The sequence below is a fragment of the Nycticebus coucang genome, chromosome 3 (genome assembly GCF_027406575.1).
Source record: "Nycticebus coucang isolate mNycCou1 chromosome 3, mNycCou1.pri, whole genome shotgun sequence".
NCBI lineage: Eukaryota > Metazoa > Chordata > Mammalia > Primates > Lorisidae > Nycticebus > Nycticebus coucang.
In genome coordinates this window covers 95,070,571-95,091,519 of record NC_069782.1, presented here as the reverse complement: position 1 = coordinate 95,091,519, position 20,949 = coordinate 95,070,571, and the positions used below count along the sequence as shown (strand labels likewise).

The 20,949-nt window shown below is 38.2% G+C and overlaps 1 protein-coding gene across 3 annotated transcripts in view; it reads right to left on the bottom strand.

The window, feature by feature from the left end:
- Nucleotides 1-20,949, bottom strand: part of MICU1 (mitochondrial calcium uptake 1) — a 255,844-nt gene that overhangs the window by 186,867 nt on the left and 48,028 nt on the right. For all 3 annotated transcript variants that reach the window (XM_053586212.1, XM_053586213.1, XM_053586210.1), the window contains exon 2: nt 6,656-6,817. In XM_053586212.1, coding sequence (XP_053442187.1) covers nt 6,656-6,816 — 161 coding nt within the window. In that variant the 5' untranslated portion in view covers nt 6,817. The remainder of the gene's footprint in view (nt 1-6,655; nt 6,818-20,949) is intronic.

Here is a 20,949-nt window from a genome sequence, read left to right as displayed (position 1 = left end):
CTGGGCACAGGGCAGCGCCTGTGGCTCAGTGAGCAGGGTGCCGGCCCCGTATGCCGAGGGTGGTGGGTTCAAACCCAGCCCCAGCCAAACTGCAACAAAAAAATAGCTGGGCGTTGTGGCAGGTGCCTGTAGTCCCAGCTACTCAGGAGGCTGAGGCAGGAGAATCGCCTAAGCCCAGGAGTTGGAGGTTGCTGTGAGCTGTGTGACGCCACGGCACTCTACCGAGGGCAATAAAGTAAAACTCTGTCTCTACAAAAAAAAAAAAAAAATAGTCGGGCGTTGTGGCAGGCACCTGTATCCCAGCTACTTGGGAGGCTGAAGGAAGAGAATCACGTGAGCCCAAGAGTTGGAGGTTGCTGTGAGCTATGACACCATGGTACTCTACCGAGGTTGACAAAGTGAGACTCTGTCTCCAAAAAAAAAAAAAAAAAAGAAGCCACAAGAAACTACCACATTGACTTAAGCTTCTTTCAACCATGATTTAAAACAATCTATTGACCTCAGTTCAAGTTTCTTTTCAACTTTGACCAAGTGATGCAGGAGATCACATCACACTGCTTTATTTCCCTCTGAAGAGCCTCCTATAACTAAAAGATGATGGGCTGCTAAAGCAGAAACCCAAGCAATTTGTCCACAGAGGCATAGACACAGCATTTGTTTAATGCATCCTTCAAGTGCTAAAGATGTTCCCTGTTCTCAAGAAGTTCACACTTAGTAGGAAAAACAGACAAGTAAACCAATAAAACAATAGGTAAGAAAAAACTTACTGGAAAGGGTGATCCATGACCTGCCTTCTAAACATTCTTAAGTGTTATTAAAGGAAAACTTTAGCTATTCAAAATTATCTCGTATAAAACAAATTCCTTTGCCTTTAATCAGTTCAATAATTAACCAGCATTCATAATCTTTTCTAAAAAAAACCTACAGGCTAATGTCCATGACATGCTGAATGCTCAAGAGGCTAGCAGCACTCTATTACATCCATACAACTCTTCCCTCCTTAGAAGATGCATGTTTACAAGAGTCACCTCGTTTTTCCCCAAAATTATTCCTGATAACTGAAGCCATTACCACAATGATGTAATAATAAAATAATTAAATGTTACAGCATTGATAAAATACAATGATGTATTAAAAGAAGATTTTTGTTTCCAGCCACAGTTTAGTAACTGTATTGGATTTGATTTCTCACAGAGGGAAAAATACAGAAGACTGAACAAAATGTATCAAGCAATTATTTTCAGACACTGCACAATAGAAATAACTCTCTAAGAAAAGTGCAGCCTATAATTGCCTAGAATTTCTGTCTGGAGACATTTCCCAGACCAAAAACAGGGGTATACTGAGATGACAAAGATCTAAATTTGGAGAATCAGAGGTATGTGGAATTGGTAAGACAGATGGCTTAAGAGGAAGAAATCGCAAAGAGAAAGAGCTCCAAGAATCTATATGGAGTGCCCTTGAGTACCGAGTTAACACTAAGCAGTGCATTCTCAGGAAGAAACTACTCAAGATAATTACCAAGGAGCTGCAGGCCAGCTAATTTCCAAAGTTCACAGGCAGGAAATGTTCCAGTTCTGGCAAGTCAGAGCAGAGCAATCTCACTGAACACCTACTTACTACATTAGTAACACCCTAGAGGATCGTGCTATATTAATAGAGCTAAATTAGCCTTGGAGCAAAGGGTACTCTAGACTATTCTAAAAGAAAGAAAACAGAAAAGAAAGAAAGAAAGAAAGGCTTTAAAACAAGTTTTAAAGATCAAGCAGGTACTCCAGTAAATTGGTTGCCTGCCAAGAGAATAATTAACACTTGTAAAAGAAAATAACAAAATCCAAATTTCAAAAGATATAACATTCACAATGTAAAAAGTCAAACATAAAAATTATGAGACACCAGCAGGATGGTTCTAGCACTTGTTCCCCCACAGAAACAACAAATTTAACAGAGAGGAAAGGACCAAAATACCTTTATAAGACTTCTAGAGTCCAGTTAAGAAGTCACAGTACTCCAGGCAAATCACGTAGGTAAAAACTTCCATATTGAAAAGAGTAAGAAAAGTAATTTTACTTTGGACACAGTAACTACTCCTCCAAATGGGCACAGCTCAACACTGAGGGAGAAGACCCCAACTGGGACTTCTGGTGGTAGGGGTGTGTGTGTGTGTGGGGTAACATTGGATAGGCTTCGCAGATAAGATACTGCAAATAAAAAAAGATGAGTGTTCTGGAAGACACAGCTGCAAAAACTACTAAAACTAAACAGAGAGAGAAAAAGGCTGAACAAATACAAGCAGAACCATGGTGACATGTGGGACAATCCCAGATGGTCTAGCATATAAGTGAGTGAAGTTTAAAGATGTAGGAGGAGGAGGGGAGGATAGAATATCTTAATGAAGAAATAATGGGCAAAATTGTTCAAATTTCACGAAAACTGTAACAGCTTTAAGAAAATCAATAAAAAATGTATAAACAAAAAGTAAACTGTACCAAAATACATCATAACCAAATTGTTGAAAATGATAAACAAAAGCCATAAAAGTCAAATCTTACTTCATACAGAAAAACAAAAATAAGAATTACCATTGACTTTTCGTAAGAAAGCTGAAGATATAATCCAGCAGTTTTACTTCTGGTTATATAACCCAAAGAAATGATAGTAGGGACTCAAAGAGTTATTTGTGCATCAACATTCATAGCATTGTTATTAATAATTGCCAAAAGGCCAGGTGCAGTGGCTTACACCTGCAATTCTAGCACTCTAGGAGGCCAAAGTGTGTGGACTGCTTGAGCTCAGGAGTTCAAGACCACCCTGAGCAAGAACAAGAACTCCGCCCCTCTACTAAAAATAGAAAAACTAGCTGAGTGCTGTGGCAGGCGCCAGTAGTCCCAGCTACTCAGGAGGCTGAGGCAAGAGAATCACTTGAACCTGAGAGTTTGAGGTTGCTATGAGCTATGATGATGTCATAGCACTCTACCCAGGGTGACAGTGAGATTCTGTCTCAAACAAACAAAACAAACAAACAAAACAACTGCCAAAAGGAGGAATCAACCTAAATGTTTGTCAACAGATGAATGGATAAGCAAAATGTGGAATAAGCATAGAATGGAACATGATTTAGCCTTAAAAATGAATGAAATTCTGATATATACTATAACATGGATGAAACTTAAAGAACATTAAAAACATTATACCAGGTTAAATGGTGTAATTATACAAAATTCTGTATAATTCTTCTTACGTAGGCACCTATAATAGTCAAATTCACAGAAATAGAAAGCAAATACTAGGAGATAGAGAGGGGAATGAGGAGTTACTGTTTAATGGCTACATAGTTTCAGTTTGAAAAGATGATAAAGTTCTGAAGATGGATGGTATTAATGGCTGTACCAAATGTTTAATGGCACTACACTTGAACATGATTAAAATGCTAAGTTTATGGGGGTTTTTTTTGGGGGGGTTGTTTTTTTGCAGTTTTTGGCCAGGGCTGGGTTTGAACCCACCACCTCTGGCATATGGGACCGGCGCCCTACTCCTTTGAGCCACAGGAGCCACCCTAAGTTTATGTTATGTATATTTTAACACAAATTTTTTAAGTATACTTGAATATAACGAGGATACCACACTGGGGCGGGGGGAGCTAAAGATAATTGAATAGTGTACTGTACTTAAAAAAAAATGTCAACCTAGAATTCTATATCCAGTGGGGGGAAAAGTCCCTCAAAAGAAAAGGCAGAATAAAGATATTTTCAGACAAAAGGAAACAGAATCCATCTCCAGCAGACGAACACTACTAGAAATATGATAGAAACTTGGACTAATACAAAGGAATGAAGAGTACCAGAAATGGTAAATGTATGCATAAATATAACAACCTTTTTTCTCATTTTAGAATTTCTTTAAAAAACAACCAAATGTTTAAAGTGAAAATAACAACAATAGCATATGTAGATATGAAAAGTACAATAACACAAAGAATAGTAGGAAAATAAAAGTATACTACTATAAAGTTCTTACATATATGGAAAGTATTATTTCAATGTACATTATGGTAGATTCAAGATTCATGCTATAAATTCTACAACAGGGGTTGACAAATATTGGCTGAGGGTCAAATCTAGTGTCCCACCAGTTTTTGTACAGCCCTTGAGCTAAGAATGATTTCTACAGTTTTAGATGGTTGGAAAGAATCAAAAGAATAATAATATTTTATGGGACAAGAAAATCATATAGAATTCAAATTTCAGTCTCCATAAAGTTTTAATGGAACATAGCCATGGTCATTCATTTGCGTATTATCTGTGCCTGCTTCTGCACTGCAACAGTAGCAGTGACAGGGACTGTATAACATGCAACATTCAAAATACTAGATGCCAGCAATGCCAGTAGGTGTGAAACATTATGCTTTATGTGAAAGATGCTTTAGTTGTATTGAAAATGCAGCTTTTATGTGGGTGCAGGATTGGTATAAGAAAGGTATACCTATAGACACCAATATGATTTGAGAAAAAACGAAGTTATTATCTGACAAGCAAAAGGAAGGTGAAGGATCTGAAGGTGGAGAATTTAATGCCTGGAAAGGATGGTTTGATAGTTTTAGAAAGAAATTTGGCTTAAAAAATATCAGGATAGCAGAGGAAGCAGATAAGTTTCCAGATACTATTAAGAAAATCATCAAGGAGAAAGGATATCTGCCCAAATAGGACTTTTATGCAGGTAGAAGCGCCCCATCCTAGGGGAATGTCACAAAGATAATTATTGGTAAGGGAGAGAAGCAAGGACCAGGATTTAAGACAGGAAGGGACAGGCTAATTCTACTGTTTTGTACAAGTGCAGTCAGGTTTATGATCAGGACTGCCCTTATCTATAAAGCTGCTAACCCTAGAGCCTTGAAAGGAAAATATAACTACCAGCTGCCAGTCTTCTTGTTGAATAAAAAGAACACTTTTTCTGGATTGGTTTCATCGATGCTTTGTCCCGGAAGTCAGGAAGGACCTTGTCAGTAAGGGACTGCTTTTTAAAATTATTTTTATATTGGATAGTGTCTCTGACCACTCAGAATTCCATGAGTTCAATACCAAAGGGACAGAAGTGGTCTACTTGCCCCCAAATGCAGCATTTCTAATTCAGTCTCTAGATCAAAGAATCATAAGGACCTTTTTTGTTGTTGTTAAGGGATAGGGTATTGCTCTATTGCCTAAGCTACATGCAGTGGCATAATCATAACTCGACATAACCTTGAACTCCTAGGCTCAAAAGATCCTTTGGCCTTAGCCTCCAGAGTAGCTGGAGTTACAGGTACACAGCAGCAGGACAGAATAGATACCAGGGTTACAAACCATGATTCCACAAGGGTCCTATTTGCCAAAGACAGCCTAGAGAGGATGACAAAGAGGATAAAGAAAATCAAGGAAATAAGAACCAAAGTCAACAGCTACCTTAACAATGGCACCATTGCAACTTAAAAACCTGCGCACAGGCCCAGAAAACCCTAAGCCACAAGATGGCAAACAGACAAAAACAGCCAATCCACTAGCTGAGAATTCTTCCACTCTCCTGGCTGAGCGGGACCAGGCTGAGTAAATGCCAGCTTACCATTTCTACCACCATCTGGTTTAGTTATTCAATAAGACATGAATATAAATTCCTGCAATAAGAAATGAACACAAGTTTGGAGCTAAAAATCTTGCCTGCTTGCTTTTCATGTGTTGACCTAATAACTAGCACTATCTACATTATCTATGCAGCATGGGGTTATTGTTATTTTTACCTAAAGATGTGTTTTTTAGGCAATAAGCAAATGTATTTTCTTTTAAAACTTGTTTTTTCTCAATAGAGGTTTCTAAATTGTTTCATGTCTTATCATATTGGCATTTTTAAGAACTTCATTTTTAATTTATGATAGAAGTTCGTAACTTGATTTTTAAAAAAGGCAAAAAAAAAAGAAACCCGTAAGTACCTGTTAATAAAGGTCTTAAATAATTATTTTTTAAAAAGTCATATATTTATTTATTTATTTATTTATTTTGCAGTTTTTGGCCGGGGCTGGGTTTGAACCTCCCACCTCCGGCATATGGGGCTGCTGCCCTACTCCTTTGAGCCACAGGCGCCGCCCAAAAAGTCATATTTGTGAAGAAGCCAAAAATAATGACAATAAGACAGTATTAACCAAGTTTAAGATAAAAAAACATAGAGAGTAACAGAATCAGAAAAAAAAGTACCTATATTTTTGAAGAAAGAAAAGACTGTGGTTCACTATATTTTTTCTTCTCTCCAGGCAAGTTTTAAAAACTAGCAAAATTATCAGGTGATACAAGAGCATTAAGGCTCATTATTAATTTCATATGGTCACCAAATTTTGAAGTCTCAGATAAGCATTCATTTCTTAAAGCTACTATTTTCATCCCTACACCATTATTAAAAATGTTCAGCAGAGGAGACAGACGGATGTTCAAGCACAATAGTTCTTATTTATTGCCTTGGCATGATAGCTGAATTCTCTGGGACATTTTATTTTACAAGTATTATCAGTGCCAAACAATTTGGGCAAGAAAGTGTGACACAAAGTTAAGAGAGCAATCAACTCCTTTCTAATAAGAGAGATAACCGGAAGAATAAAATACATGCAGGAAGGAAATGGTCAGACAACACTCACCTCTTCCACAGAAGACCAGTACTTGTAGTTACTGCAGATGCTCCCAGGAAGGCCACCATCATTAGTCTTCGCCTCGTCTGTGTGGGGTGTGATCCCCCATGGTACCATCGAGAGCCCACAGCTAGTTCTGCCAATGCAGAAAGTGAGTTAAGACGAAACATCCTGTGGACAAAGCGTAGTTAGTGATAGTAACGGTAGGATGATGATGGTATCAACATCACCAACAAAAACTAAGTAGTTATTTTATGGCAGATATTATTCTAAACATTTTGCATGTATTATCCCATTTAATCCTCAGAACAATGTGAGAAAAGTACTTAGTAACCCAATATATCAAAATACAATTAGAAGACAGAAACCACATGATAATTTGAATAGGAAATGTTTAACCTAAAACATTATTAATTACAACATATTAACTACTCAAGGGTAAAGAGAAAGCAAGATACAGGGAGCAGCCACTACTTCTAGAACTGACACAGAATGCCAAGAAAAGACCGCATCTATAAAAGGCTCACTTCCACCAGGGCTGAGATGTAGACTTTGGGGAGACTCAACATAGCCAGGAATGTTTGAGACATTTACTGAAGAGCCACACCAGCAAACCCCCTAGAAAGCTACTCTCTGTGATGCCAGAGCAAGTCATCTTCTGGGAATGCTCATGCCAGTGGAACTTGTTGGGAAGGTGACCTTTGGGGTACCGGGGAAGCTACCCATGAGGAGATGCCAAAGTGTGTAATTCATTGAGAAACTGCATGTGGGAGTGTTGCTGCCAGAACCTCTTAGAGATTGATGCCACTGAGCGTCCTGCATGCCACAGGAGTAAACAGCAAAGGGGATCAGGAAGAAACATCCCTCCTTCTCCAGGGACCCTCTAGTCCCCTTATTGACAAAGCTTAACAATAACTGGCAAGGAAAAAATTTTCACTATCACAAACAGGACAATAAAAGATGAATTTAGTGTTAGAAAGCGAACAATTGATAGCAACACCTACACTGTAACTTGCTTGAGAATACACAGATAGGACACAGTGGATCCTGAATTTGAACCTAGAGTGGACTGACTTCAGACTTCTAGCTTTTTTTTTTTTTTTTTTTTTGCAGTTTTTGGCCAGGGCTGGGTTTGAACCCACCACCGCTGGCATATGGGAATGGCACCCTACTCCACAGGCACCGCCCAGACTTCTAGCTTTTTATTCTAACTATTCCGCTCCTATCTTATAATGATGGCATTGCTTTGAAGTTTTTATTAAATCTCTCACTCCCATTTCCTTGGATGCCCACTTCCCCACCAGATTCTTTCATTCCATACTTAAAACTTAACTAAAGAAAAAATTCCTTTAATATTTTGTTTTAAATCAGAAATATCTGTATTGGTGCATGTTATTGTCTAATGAACATCCACTTTCCCATACTCCATCTCATGCCAAAGATACTTTCCGGCTGTTCTAATTTGGGGTGTGTGTCTTGCCACATGCCTTGCTTTGACTAATGAAATCTGGGCTAGTTCCACAAAGTGCTTTTAAGAGGTGTTGCTGTTAACCTTCCTGTGCTCCTGTCCTCCACCGAAAAAAGATCATGCTTCAAGGAGACACTTATCCTTCAAACTGCATTTCAAAATGAACAGACCTCTGACTGGAATAAACCATTATCAAGCCCAGCTGAGCCAGCTGAGCATAGTGACCTGCAGAATGCTAGTGAGAAAGAAATGTTTGTTGTGGTAAGCCACACGGCTGTGGGAATTGTCTGTTGCCACAGTGAAAGCAAACTAACGCAGCATCCAAGAGAATACTGGAAAGTGCTCATTCAGTAAGAATTTATCAAGTTCACACTGGATGTCTAGCACTGTGTGAAATCTCTGAAAGCCCCCAAATTTTTGACATTCTAAGCAAAATTCATGTGAAACATTTTCTTTTAAATTATATATTTCTAAAATGATATCTTAAAAAATATAAAAATACCATGTTATAAATGACAGAAAATTTAAAATAAGAAAAAGACTGAGACCGGGATAGTCAGCAAGGGCTTTTGTTTAGTCTTAAGCCTCAGAATGGTATAAATTTTTGATCAACTGATAGTAATGTAAGGGGTACCCCAAAACTCTTAGGATCATTTTGGGCATGTCCACCTGGAGAATTAAAGCAAAATGATTTTCTTCCTCCAGACAATGACCTTGCGGGCTCAGCATACTCCCTCATTCTTTTATTCCACCAGGAACACTTAAAGAAGAGGCATTTCTTTTTGGTTCCACTTTTTTGCAGTAGTAATTCATTCAAATTATACAATGTACTCATGCCCCCCCTTTGATTTTTCTCAAAGCATAATTCATTGCTTCCTAATTTAAATTTGCACTTTGTACACATCTTCCTATTACAATTAACATATTTGTTCACATATGGTTCGCCTTCCCTATCTGGCTTTGAACTTCTTGAAGGCCCAAATTGATTTTTTTCTCTTTGTTAACACTGTAGTCTAGCATAGAACTTGTTAAATTATAGGCCCTTAAAATACTTGTTATCTATTTTACTTTCACATAAAAAATGTCTGGATACAAACTATACAGGTACTGGTTCCCAAATTTTAAGTATGCTCTGAGCCTTTAATTAAGAAAACTCCGTATTTTATTATTCAGGTTAGACCACTTAGCTGTCTCCTAATATTACTGAGCTGGTTATCACCAACTCTTCCCCCAGACCTATAACTATAATCTTTCTTGTTTTAATTTTTTTCCTTTTTATTTCAGAATATCATAGTATCGGCTCGGCGCCCATAGCACAGTGATTACGGTGCCAGCCACATACACCGAGGGTGGAGAGTTCGAACCTGGCCTGGGCCAACTAAGTGACAATGACAACTACAACAACAAAAAATAGCCAGGCGTTGCGGCAGGCGCCTGTGGTCCCAGCTACTTGGGATGCTGAGGCAAGAGAATCGCTTGGGCCCAAGAGTTTGCAGTTGCTGCGAGCTGTGGTGCCACGGCACGCTAACAAGGGTGACATAGTAGGACTTTGTCTCAAAAAAACCCCCCAAAACAGAATATTATGGTATCATGGGGGTACAAATGTTTTGGTTACTTGAGTTGCTTTTCTTTTGCTGGAGTAAAAACTGTAAGTATATTCATCACCCAGATAGTATACATTGTACCTGTTAAATTTCACCCATCTCCTCCATCCACCCTTGATTTCCACTGAGTTTTACCTTCATCTGTGCACATAAGCCCTGATTACTTAGTTCCAATTTAATAGTGAATACATGTGGTATTTGTTATTCTATTCTTGGGAAACTTCACTGAAAATGGTCTCCAGTTCTATCCAGATTGTTGCAAAAGATAGTAATTCACTTTTTTTTATGACTGGGTACAATTTCATGGTATACACATACCACATTTTATTAATCCACTCATGAACTGATGGGCACTAGAATTGATGCCACATTTTTGTGATTGTGAATTGTGCTGCAATAAGCATTCTAGTGCAAATGTCTTTTTGATAAAAATGACTTTTTTTTCATTTGGGTAAATACCTAACAGTGCGATTGTTGGATCAAATGGTAGGTCTACGTTTAGTTCTTTGAGAAATCTCCATACTGTTTTCCTTGGAGGTTGTGCTAGTTTGCAGTCCCAACAACAATGTGTAAATGTTCCTTTCTCTCCACATCCATGCCAGCACTTCTTTTGGTACTTTCTGATAAAAGCCATTCATTACTCTCCCTGGGGTTAAGTTATATCTTAAGTAAACCTTGCCCCTAGTGCTCTTTATATAACCTAGGTTCAATTTCAAAGTTAGAGCTAAATTCTGCCCTCATAGACAAAATGATATATGGTTAATTTCTTCTCCTTTTGTTCATGGCTTAACCTTTAGAAACACAATGCCTATATCCCTTCTCAATTCCAGAAGTTACCTCATTTTATTGCACATATTATCTAGCAAAATCCAGCACCAAGGAGGCTGTCCACTATATTTTCTTCCTGACAACTTCTGATTCATTTTCTTTTCTGGCTCAGTTTTTAAATTAACATTTCCCAAATTCATATGTGTATTCACATAAATAGCATCACTTTTGGCTACAGCAAAAATGAACACAACTGAGACATTCATAACTGACAACAGAAAGAACAGGGCCCATAAATGCATCAATGTACACAGTTACGATTTAAGAAAGAGAAAGGGATGGGCGGCGCCTGTGGCTCAGTCGGTAGGGTGCCGGCCCCATATACCGAGGGGGGCAGATTCCAACCTGGCCCCGGCCAAACTGCAACCAAAAAATAGCCGGGTGTTGTGGCCGGCGCCTGTAGTCCCAGCTACTCGGGAGGCTGAGGCAAGAGAATCACTTGGGCCCAGGAGTTGGAGGTTGCTGTGAGCTGGGTGAGGCAACGGCACTCTACCCAGGGCCATAAAGTGAGACTCTGTCTCTACAAATAAAAAAAAAAAAAAAAAAAGGAAGTGAAAGAGAGAGAGAGAAGGGCAATTAGAAGTTTTCAATGTTAAAAACAACATTACCAATTCAAAAGGTGCAACCGGCAAGGAGTAACTAAGGCCAGAAGATAAGTTTACAACATCTCATGAGATCTGGAGAATAGCTAGACATATGATCAAATAAGTAGCCACAATCACTTGAGAAAAGAGAGACTTGAGAATTTTGATCATTTATATAACAAGAAGCCATCACATGTGGGGAATAGCTAGCCACATGATCAATTAGGCAAGCTATGATCACTTGAGAAAAGCTTGAATACAAAACCGAAGATTCTAATCATACATATAACAAAAAGCCACTTAAGTTCTTTAATAGGAAAAGAACATGTTAAAAATATTGTTTAAAACATGTCAATCTATTAGTGTTAGGGAATAAATTGCAAAGAACCAAAGACAGAGACAGCTATACAGGGAAGTGGTGAGTACAGCCAGAAGGCAACTGATAACATAGGTGGGTGATGAGTGCCTATATTAGGAGTGTAGAAGCCAAAAAAGAATCAAACAAAAATTTTCCAAAAAGAAACAAAATGATAAGCTTCAGTATCTAAAACACCAAGGACATAGAAGATGTGGAAGATGTAACAAAAGAGAAAGAGATCAAAACAAGAATGACAATATTAAGTAGTATGGTAGAAAGTGAAACAGAGTAGGAATGCAGAGTCATAAGATGTAGTCCCAACTTCACCACTAAACAGGTATGTGTACAAAAAAGGCTCAATTTCCCCTTTTTGGGGAAAAGTTTGCCCACTGACAAAAGGAAGGAATTGCCTAGATGAGCTTAGAGTTCCTTTTATCTCTTTAATGCTCTCATATCACAGGTGAAAAACACTACAGAAAAATGCAATTTATTTCAAGGGACTAAGATCATATCAGATAGTCATGATTTACTATTTTTGACAATCCATTTCTGTATGCTATGATTCTAGGGAATTTCAAACTTTGAAAGTTCTAAGTTTTATTAATATCCACTTAAATTTTGATGTTTAAATTCAAATGTTAGCATCTACATCTCTTTTCACTACTAGTTTTAATATCATTCCTCAAAGTACAAAAAATTAAAAAAAAAAAATAGAGACAAAGTCTTACTCTGTTGCCCAGGCTGGAGGGCAGTGATGGAATCATATAGCTTATTATATGTAATCTTGAAAGTTCTAAGTTTTACTAGTATCCACTTAAATTTTGATGTTGAAATTCAAATGTTAGTGTCTACATTTCATTTCACTACTAGTTTTAATATCATTCCTCAAAGTACAAGAAGATGTATCTTCTGTATCAAAGTACAACAAAATTACAAATATTACAATTTCCTAGTGCAATTTTCATAGATGCCAAGTTAAAAAAAAATCTGCTGCGAAAAGGCACTATTCTAACTTAATCCTTTGCTCTGTAGTGAATAGAGCCGTAACTAGTTGCAAGTGTTAATTTTTTTTTTTTTTTATGAGAAACAGATTTAAAGAGATCCACTTTCCCATTTAGTCTGGAAAGCCAAATAGGTCAATTGGTAGCAGTTATATAGGAATTAAGATTATGTTGATTCTGGGAAATACAGTGAGATGCTATCTCTACAATTTTTTTTTTTTTTTTTTTATCAGCCAGGTGTAGGTGGCATGTACCTATAATCCCAGCTACTTGGGAGGCTGAGGCAGGAGGATCACTTGAGGCCAGGAGTTCAAGATTACATATAATGAGCTATATGATTCCATCACTGCCCTCCAGCCTGGGCAACAGAGTAAGACTTTGTCTCTATTTTTTTAAAAAACAAAAAAGCCAGAACAAACAATGTTTATGTATCTACCTATACAAACACATTTCATATATGTATTTGTATTAAGGGGCAGAATTTGCACATGCCAATTAAAACTATATACAGTGATACCTTGGAATCTGACCTTATCCATTCCAGAACTCTGTTTGAGTTCCAAATTGTTCCAGTTCCAAGACAATTTTTCCCCTTTTAAATAATAGAAACTGGATTAATCCATTCCTGGGTCCCACAAATAAATTTTCAAAATGATTTTAACAGTAAATACACTGGATTTTAAGGTAAAATATTAACAAATAATAATATTTGAATAAAAATATAAATTAATAAAATAAAAATATAAAAACCTAAACATATAAAGGGCTGTTTCCTCACAAGTGAACACTTGGTTCAAAACATACCCCTCACTATTCAAAAACTCCTTAAACTCCTTTATAAACTTTTCTGCTGGACTAGGTCCTGTCTTTCACAGTGGTTAAAGAACCGGCCCTCAGGAGTAGCAGTATCTAACCTCACCCAGGCCTGCTTAACAACAACAACAAAAAAAACCAGACCACTCCCTACTGGCTTTAAACGCCTCCTTTTGAGCACAAGTATCAAGCATGCCTTTCACTAAACCATCAAGGAGGACCTTGGCTTTCTCACAAATTATGATCTCAGCAATCACCTCACCAGCCAGCTGTTTTTCATTAATACAAAGAGGAGTTTTTCCATCTCTTCCATACTTTTTCATCTCCTGTAAGTCAGCACTGTAACCCCTTTCACCACACTAGCTGCTTTGATAGCTTCTTTATTTTTCAAAATCGTACAAATAGTCAATGTAGGCATCCCAAACATAGTATTGAGATCAGCTATGCATGTACCACTTTCATGCTTATGGATAAGGTCTTTCTTAACTTCAGTTGTAGTTCTAACCACTTTCTTCTTACTCTTCTTTTCCTCACTACACTTTTTAGGACCCATGGCAGATACGCTTACTTGTTACTATATTTTTAAAAAACACAAAACAGGCACAAAAGTATAAAATTAGCAGCAAAAATCAGACGAGAGGCTTTCACTACAGCTTCTGACAACTAACTGAACGACAAGGCGCCTGGGTGGCCGAAGTGCTGGGGAAACGTAGGCACAAAACACACAAAAGGTGCTCTGGGTGTCTGGATTCCAGGGCAGCATTCAGAAAAAGGCAAAATTCACTTGAATTTTTCATTGGGATTCCAAGTTGTTTGAGTTGTGGGGCATTCGGATTCCAGGGGAAATACTAGAAAAGATATATGCTAGTAGTTGATCTTTTTTTTTCTTTTTTGAGACACAGTCTTACTTTGTCGCCCGCAGTAAAGTGCTGTGGCGTCATAGCTCACAGCAACCTCAAACTCCTGGGCTCAAGCAATTCTCCTGCCTCAGCCTCCTAAGTAGCTGGGACCACAGGCACCTGCCACAATGCCCTGTTATTTTTAGAGATGGCATCTCACTCTTGCTCAGGCTGGTCTCAAACCTGTGAGCTAAGGCAATCTACCCACCTCATCCTCCCAGAGTGCTAGGATTACAGGCGTGAGCCACCATGCCCGGCCTCTTGATTTTTTATTTTTAAGAAAAATTTAGATGATGCAAATAAAATTCAGTGCTCCTCTGGGGATGATTTATTTAAACTTTTTCATTTAAAGGAAAATGAAATCAAGCCCAGAAGGTTGATGCTGCATTCTCTTTAGACAAGAACTATCATTTATCAGTCTGACCACTGAGGATGGCCCAATAATTTCTGAACAGTCAACCCATACAGTAAGCTTCCCTAGTGAGACAAGCCCTACTTAAATCAAATTCATATCTTATAACTCCTATTATTGGTACATTCTAATGCAACTTACCAAGTATTGGAATTCCAGACCATATCCTTATCCTGAATTGTAACATTAGCTTGTACTTTTCTATTTATCTCACCATCTTGTACATCTGACTTCTGACAACTGCACATTTAAAGAAACACTGCTTGGTTCTTCTAATCCTGGTGCTGGTCTAAATAAACCCCTGTTGTACTGCTCACCAACTATTACCTAACACTATTGTTGAACTCAACATCCGTTAATTCTGAAACCAATATACATTTCTGAGATCTATCTACATTTGGCCATCAACAAAACTTAGATCTCAGTTAAATAAAATGTCAGGGTTCCAAAGTGTTCAGTTTACGTGAACAAAGAGCTTGAGAAAAAAAGAACTAAGTGTCCTTTTGATATATATTTCCAGAGTCTAACACAACATCCAGCATAGCTAGTAGGTGTAAGTGATGGTTCAGTGCACCCTGTGAACTTGGAAATACAGTTACACACTGAAAACTAAATTGTAAAATTAACGCTATCTGGAGTTCCCTGGACAAGGACTCAACCTATTCAACACAGTGGCAGCTACATACTAATCATAGAATTGGATGAAGTTGGCCATCAGAGCCTCAACCATTAAGTATCTGAATTATATACTTAACTTGCCTTTATTTCTGTGATCACTAGATAATTTTATGATTATAATTTGACTTCCTATGTAGATTGCCTTTGAAGAGAGAACACACTGATAAAAACATGTTGAGTGTCTAGCTCTCATGATAGCTATATTTCTCACGGTAAATTAATAAATAGGCAATCTGGTTTATAATTTTAATCTCTCATGACATTTACCTAAAGAAGCCTCTCTGAATCCTATCAATTCCAAGACCCTGATAGAAATCTAGTTTGGGGACTTAAAAAGGTTCAAGGGTCAGACCTTGGATTTTGGTAACATCTTGGCTCTCTGCCTCACCATCTCATTCAAACTTCTACCCCTGAAACAAATGCCAGTAATAATTTCCCCAAGATTTTGGATGGCCAGAGCCATCAGGTCTGGGCAACATTCATTTTCCTTCTGCCTTGATATAACCGGGCTAGTAAAAGGCAATAAATGAAGAGTTTAAAGAAAGGGAAATGAAGAGAATATTAATTTGCTAGACATGATACAGGTTATTGTATGGAACAGGCAAAAGTACGCTGACCTAAAAAGAGACACTAGAGAAAATTATATCCAAGTACACTGGATTTACTCAGGAATGAGAAATGAGGATTATAATTTGGAATGCATGGAATGGCAAGCCACCAGTGCACCCAGTAAGGGAAGGGTATGGGAAGTTTTTTACTAGCAAAAATGGAAAGGTTCAGAAAGGCTGCTTAGAAACAGAGTTCATAGGTTCCAGAGGCCCAAAGCCAGAGCTTGCATCAGTTCACTGGTGCACCACTATTGGGCAAGTATTCTTTCAAGAGCATCTGATCTGAATTATTGTAGTCCTGAAGAATGTCCAGACATAAACTGTGTAAAGCAGGAGATGCATGAAGGATGTAAAAGGGTTTCTTGTGGGTTTTTTAGAAAGTCTTTGGAAATAGTTCTTATCTTAGACATGTTAGCATAAGCCTCCTCTCCTTAGTACCTTTCTGGCTCTACCATGTCTGGGTCCAACAAAAGTGATTTCATCCTAGTATTTGCAACCTTCACAAGTACTTGTATTTTTTTATATTTTTAATGGCTTTAATTGTACCGATAATAAAGAAATATATTTTCATTGTTGAAAATGTTGTACAAAAGTAGATAAAGACATTAGGTCCTCTTTCTCAAATATGAACATACCTTAAATATTGCATTTCACTTTATGGTGCTTCATTTTCACTTTATGGTGCTTCACTGTGTTTTTTATAAACTGAAGGTTTGTAGGTGCTGGCCCAGCATCAAGCAAGTCTATCAGCACCATATTCCCAATAACATGTGTTTACTTCGTGTCCTTATCACATTTTAGTAATTCTCATGGTATTTCAAACTTTTTCTTTATTGCTGTATTTGTTCTGGTGACCTGTGATCAGTGGTCTTTGATGCTACTATTGTAACTGTTTGAGGATGCCATGAACAATGCCTACAGGAGACAGCAAATTTAATTGATAAATGCATGGGTTCTGACTACTACACCAACCATTCTCCCATCTCTCTGCCTCTCCCTGGGCCTCTCTATTCTCTGAGACAAACTAATAGTGAAATTCGGCCAATTAATAACCTTACAATGGCCTCTACACATTTAAGTGAAAGAAAAAGTCATGTGCCTCTCATTTTTAATCAAAAGTTAGAATTGCATAAGCTTAGTGAGGAATGCCTGTTGAAAACCAAGACAGCCCCAAAGCTAGGCCTCTTGCAATAGTTAGCCAAGTTGTGAATGCAAAGGAAAAGTTCTTAAAGGAAATTAAAAGTCCTACTCCACTGGATACACTGATAAGAAACTAAAACAGTATTATTGCCATTATGAAGGTTTTAGTGGTCTAGACAAGATCAAACTAGCCATGATATTCCCTTAAGCCAAAGCCTAATACACAGCAAGGCTAACTCTCTTCAATTCTACCAAGGCAGAGAAGAGATGAGGAAGCATCAGAAGAAAAGTTTGAAGCTAGCAGAGGTTGGCTCATAAAGTTTAAGGAAAGAAACCATCCTTGTAACATAAAAGTCCAAGGTGAAACATCAAGTGCTAATGTAAAAGCTGCAGCAAGTTAGCCAGAAAAATCTAGCTAGTCACTGATGAAGGTGACTACCCTAAGCAACAGATTTTCATATAGACAAAAAACAGCCTTACATGGTAAGAAGATGGCATCTAGAACTTTCATGGCTGGAGAGAAGTCAATGACTGCCTTCAAAGCTTGAAAACATAGGCTCACTCTCGTTAGTGAAGCTTGTGACTTTAAGTTGAAACCAGTTTTTAATGATAGTCCGAAAATCCTAAGGCCCTTAAGAATTATGCTAAATCTAAGTCATATACAGTGGCTCACACCTTCCAGAACTCTGGGAGGCCACAGCAAGAGGATCACTTGAGGCCGGAAGTTCAAGACTAATCTGGGCAAAATAGCGAGACCCCATGTCTATAAAAATTTAAAAATTAGGCAGGCATGGTAGTATATACCTTTAGTCCCAGCTACTTGGGTGGCTGAGGGAGGAGGATCACTTGAGCCCAGGAGTTCCAGGCTACAGGTGAGTTATGATTGTGCACTCTAGGAGACAGAATGAGACACTATCTCTCGAAAAAAAAAAAAAAGAAAAGAAAAAGAAAATGTCTTAAATATATTTGCCTGTGTTCTGTAAATGAAACAAGAAGGCCTAGATGACAGATCATACTGTTCATAGCATAGCTGACTGAATATTTTAAGCCCATTTTTATAGCTACTGCTGAAACAAATTCCTTTTAAACTATTACTGCTCATTAACAATGCACCTGGTAACCAAAGAACTCTGATGGAAGACATACAAGATGAACGTTGTTTTTATGCCTACTAACACAACAACCATTCTACAACCCATGGATCAAGAAGTAATTTCAACTTTCAAGTATTATTATTAAAGAAATACATTTCATGAGGCAGTGGCTGCCATAGATAGTGGTTCCTAGTGCTGGATCCGGGTAAAGTAAATTCCAAACCTTCTGAAAAGGATTCACCATTCTAAATTTAAACAACTGCCATTAAGAACATTCATGATTCATGGGAGAAGGTCAAAATATCAACATAAAAGGAGCTGGGAAAAATCTGATTTCAACCCTCATGGATGACTTTTAAGGCTTCAAGACTTCGGTTGAAGAATTAATTGCAGATGTGCTGGAAGTAACAAGAGAACTAAAATTAGAAGTAGAGTCCTAAGATGTGACTGAAATGCTGAAATTTCATGATAAAATGAACAAATAAAGAGTTGCTTCTTATGGATGAGGAAAGAACGTGGTTTCTGAGATGGAATCTACTCCTAGTGAAGATGTTATGAACACTGTTGAAATGACAAAAAAGGACTTAGCCTGATTACCTAAAAGTACTTCAGAAAGCAGTGGCAGGGTTTGAGACAATTGACTCCCATTTTAAAGAAGCTCTGTTGTGTGTAAAATGCTATAAAATACATTGTCTGCTACAGAGAAATCTTGTGGGAAATAAAGATGTGATCAATGTGGCAAGCATCATTATTGTTTTAGGAATTACCAGTTGCAGTGATGCACTCCTGTACCAACTACCCAGGAGGCTGAGGCAGGAGTATTGCTTGAGTGCAGGAGTTTGAGACCAGCCTGTGCAACAGGGCGAGACCCAGGTTCAAATAAAAAGAAGGAATAAACAAGAAACTGCCACAGTCAACCCAGTCTTCAATAACTACCACTGCTATGGTTTAGATATGATTTGCTTAGCACCCCGCCCAAGTCTCATGGTGAAATTTCATCCCCAATGTTAAAGGTGGGGCTTTGTGGGAGGTGTTTGGGTCATAGGGGCTGGTACTTTATGAATGGCTTATGCCATTCTCACAGGAATGAGTTCGCACTCTTAGTCCCCCTGATAATTGATCACTGAATAGAGCATGGCACCTTTTCCTCCCTCCTCTCTCTCTTACCATGTGATCTGCACATTCAGGCTCCCCTTTGCCTTCCACCATGAGTGGAAGCAGCCTGAAGCTCCCCCCAGAAGCAGATACTAGTGCCATGCCTCTGGTATAGCCTGCAGAACCATGAGACAAATAAACCTCTTTTCTTTCTAAATTACCCAGCAACACAAGTGGACTAAGACAACCACCTTGATCAGTCAGCAGCCATCAACATTGAGACAGGATAGCCCACCAGCAAAAAGATTATGACCTGTTAAGGCTAATAATCATTAGCATTTTTTAGCAATGCAATGTTTTTAACATATATACTTCTCTTTTAGATAAAATGCTATTACACACTTAATGGACTACAGTAGAGTGTAAACACAACTTTTATATGTACTAGAAAATAAAACAAATTCATGTGACACATTTTACCATGATATTTGCTTTATTGTGGGACAATGGAACTGAACCCACAATATCTTCAAGGTAGGCCTATACCTAAAACTTCACCATTCTTTCCAGAAGTAACTTAAGAAAGCAGTTCATCAGCATGCATCTTCCCTGAAATTTTTCTATATATTTACATATAATATTGCATATTGACTCAGTAATTTATTTATTTTTTATTTTTTTTAAAGACAGAGTCTCACTTTGTCACCCTTGGTAGAGTGCTGTGGCATCACAGCTCAGAGCAACCTCCAGCTCTTCAGCTTAGGAAATTCTCTTGCCTCAGCCTCCCAAGTAGCTGGGACTACAGGTGCCTGCCACCATCCCTGGCTATTTTTTTGTTGCAGTTTGGCCAGGGCTGGGTTCGAATCCGCCACCCTCAATGTAAGAGGCCGGTGCCCTACTCACTAAGCCCCAGGTGCCGCCCTAGACTCAGTAATTTATAAACAACAAAAAATTATTGCTCACAACTGTGGAGGCTGAAGATCAAGATCAAGGCACCAGCAGACTTGGTGTCTAGTGAGGGTCTTATTCTTCATAGATGGAGGCTTCTTGCAGCATCCTCCCATGGAGGATCCTCCCATCCTCCCAGGAGGAGCAAGATAGCTTGTTTCAATCTCTTTTATAAAAGCAATGATCCCACCCATGAGGGCAAAGCCCTCATGACTTATTTACTTCTTAAAAGGCCATACCTCTTAATACATTATATTACATTGGGTATTGGTTCCAATATATGAATTTGAGGGAGACTGACACTGACCACAGCATAGACACACATGTATACTCAAATATTCAGCATTTGAGATATTAAATTATACTTCATTTTATATAATAGAATCAAACCATAAACATCTGCAATTTTTTTTAAGCTTAATACAACTTCAAATCATCCATCAATCCAGGCTGGGCACAGTAGCTCACGCCTGTAATCCTAGCAATCTGGGAGGCCAAGGAGGGTAGATTACCTGAGCTCAGGAGCCAGAGTAAGACCTCGTCTCTTAAAAAAAAAAAAAAAGCTGGGTGTTGTGGTGGGTGCCTGTAGTCCCAGCTACTTGGGAGGCTAAGGCAAGAGAATCACCTGAACCTGAAGAGAGGTTGCTGTGAGCTATGATAGCACAGCACTCTACCAAGGGCAACAAAGTGAGAATTTGTCTCAAAAAAAAAAAAAATCATCCATCAATTAACCAAGGGATATACTGATTTACTACTTTTATTTTTTAACTACC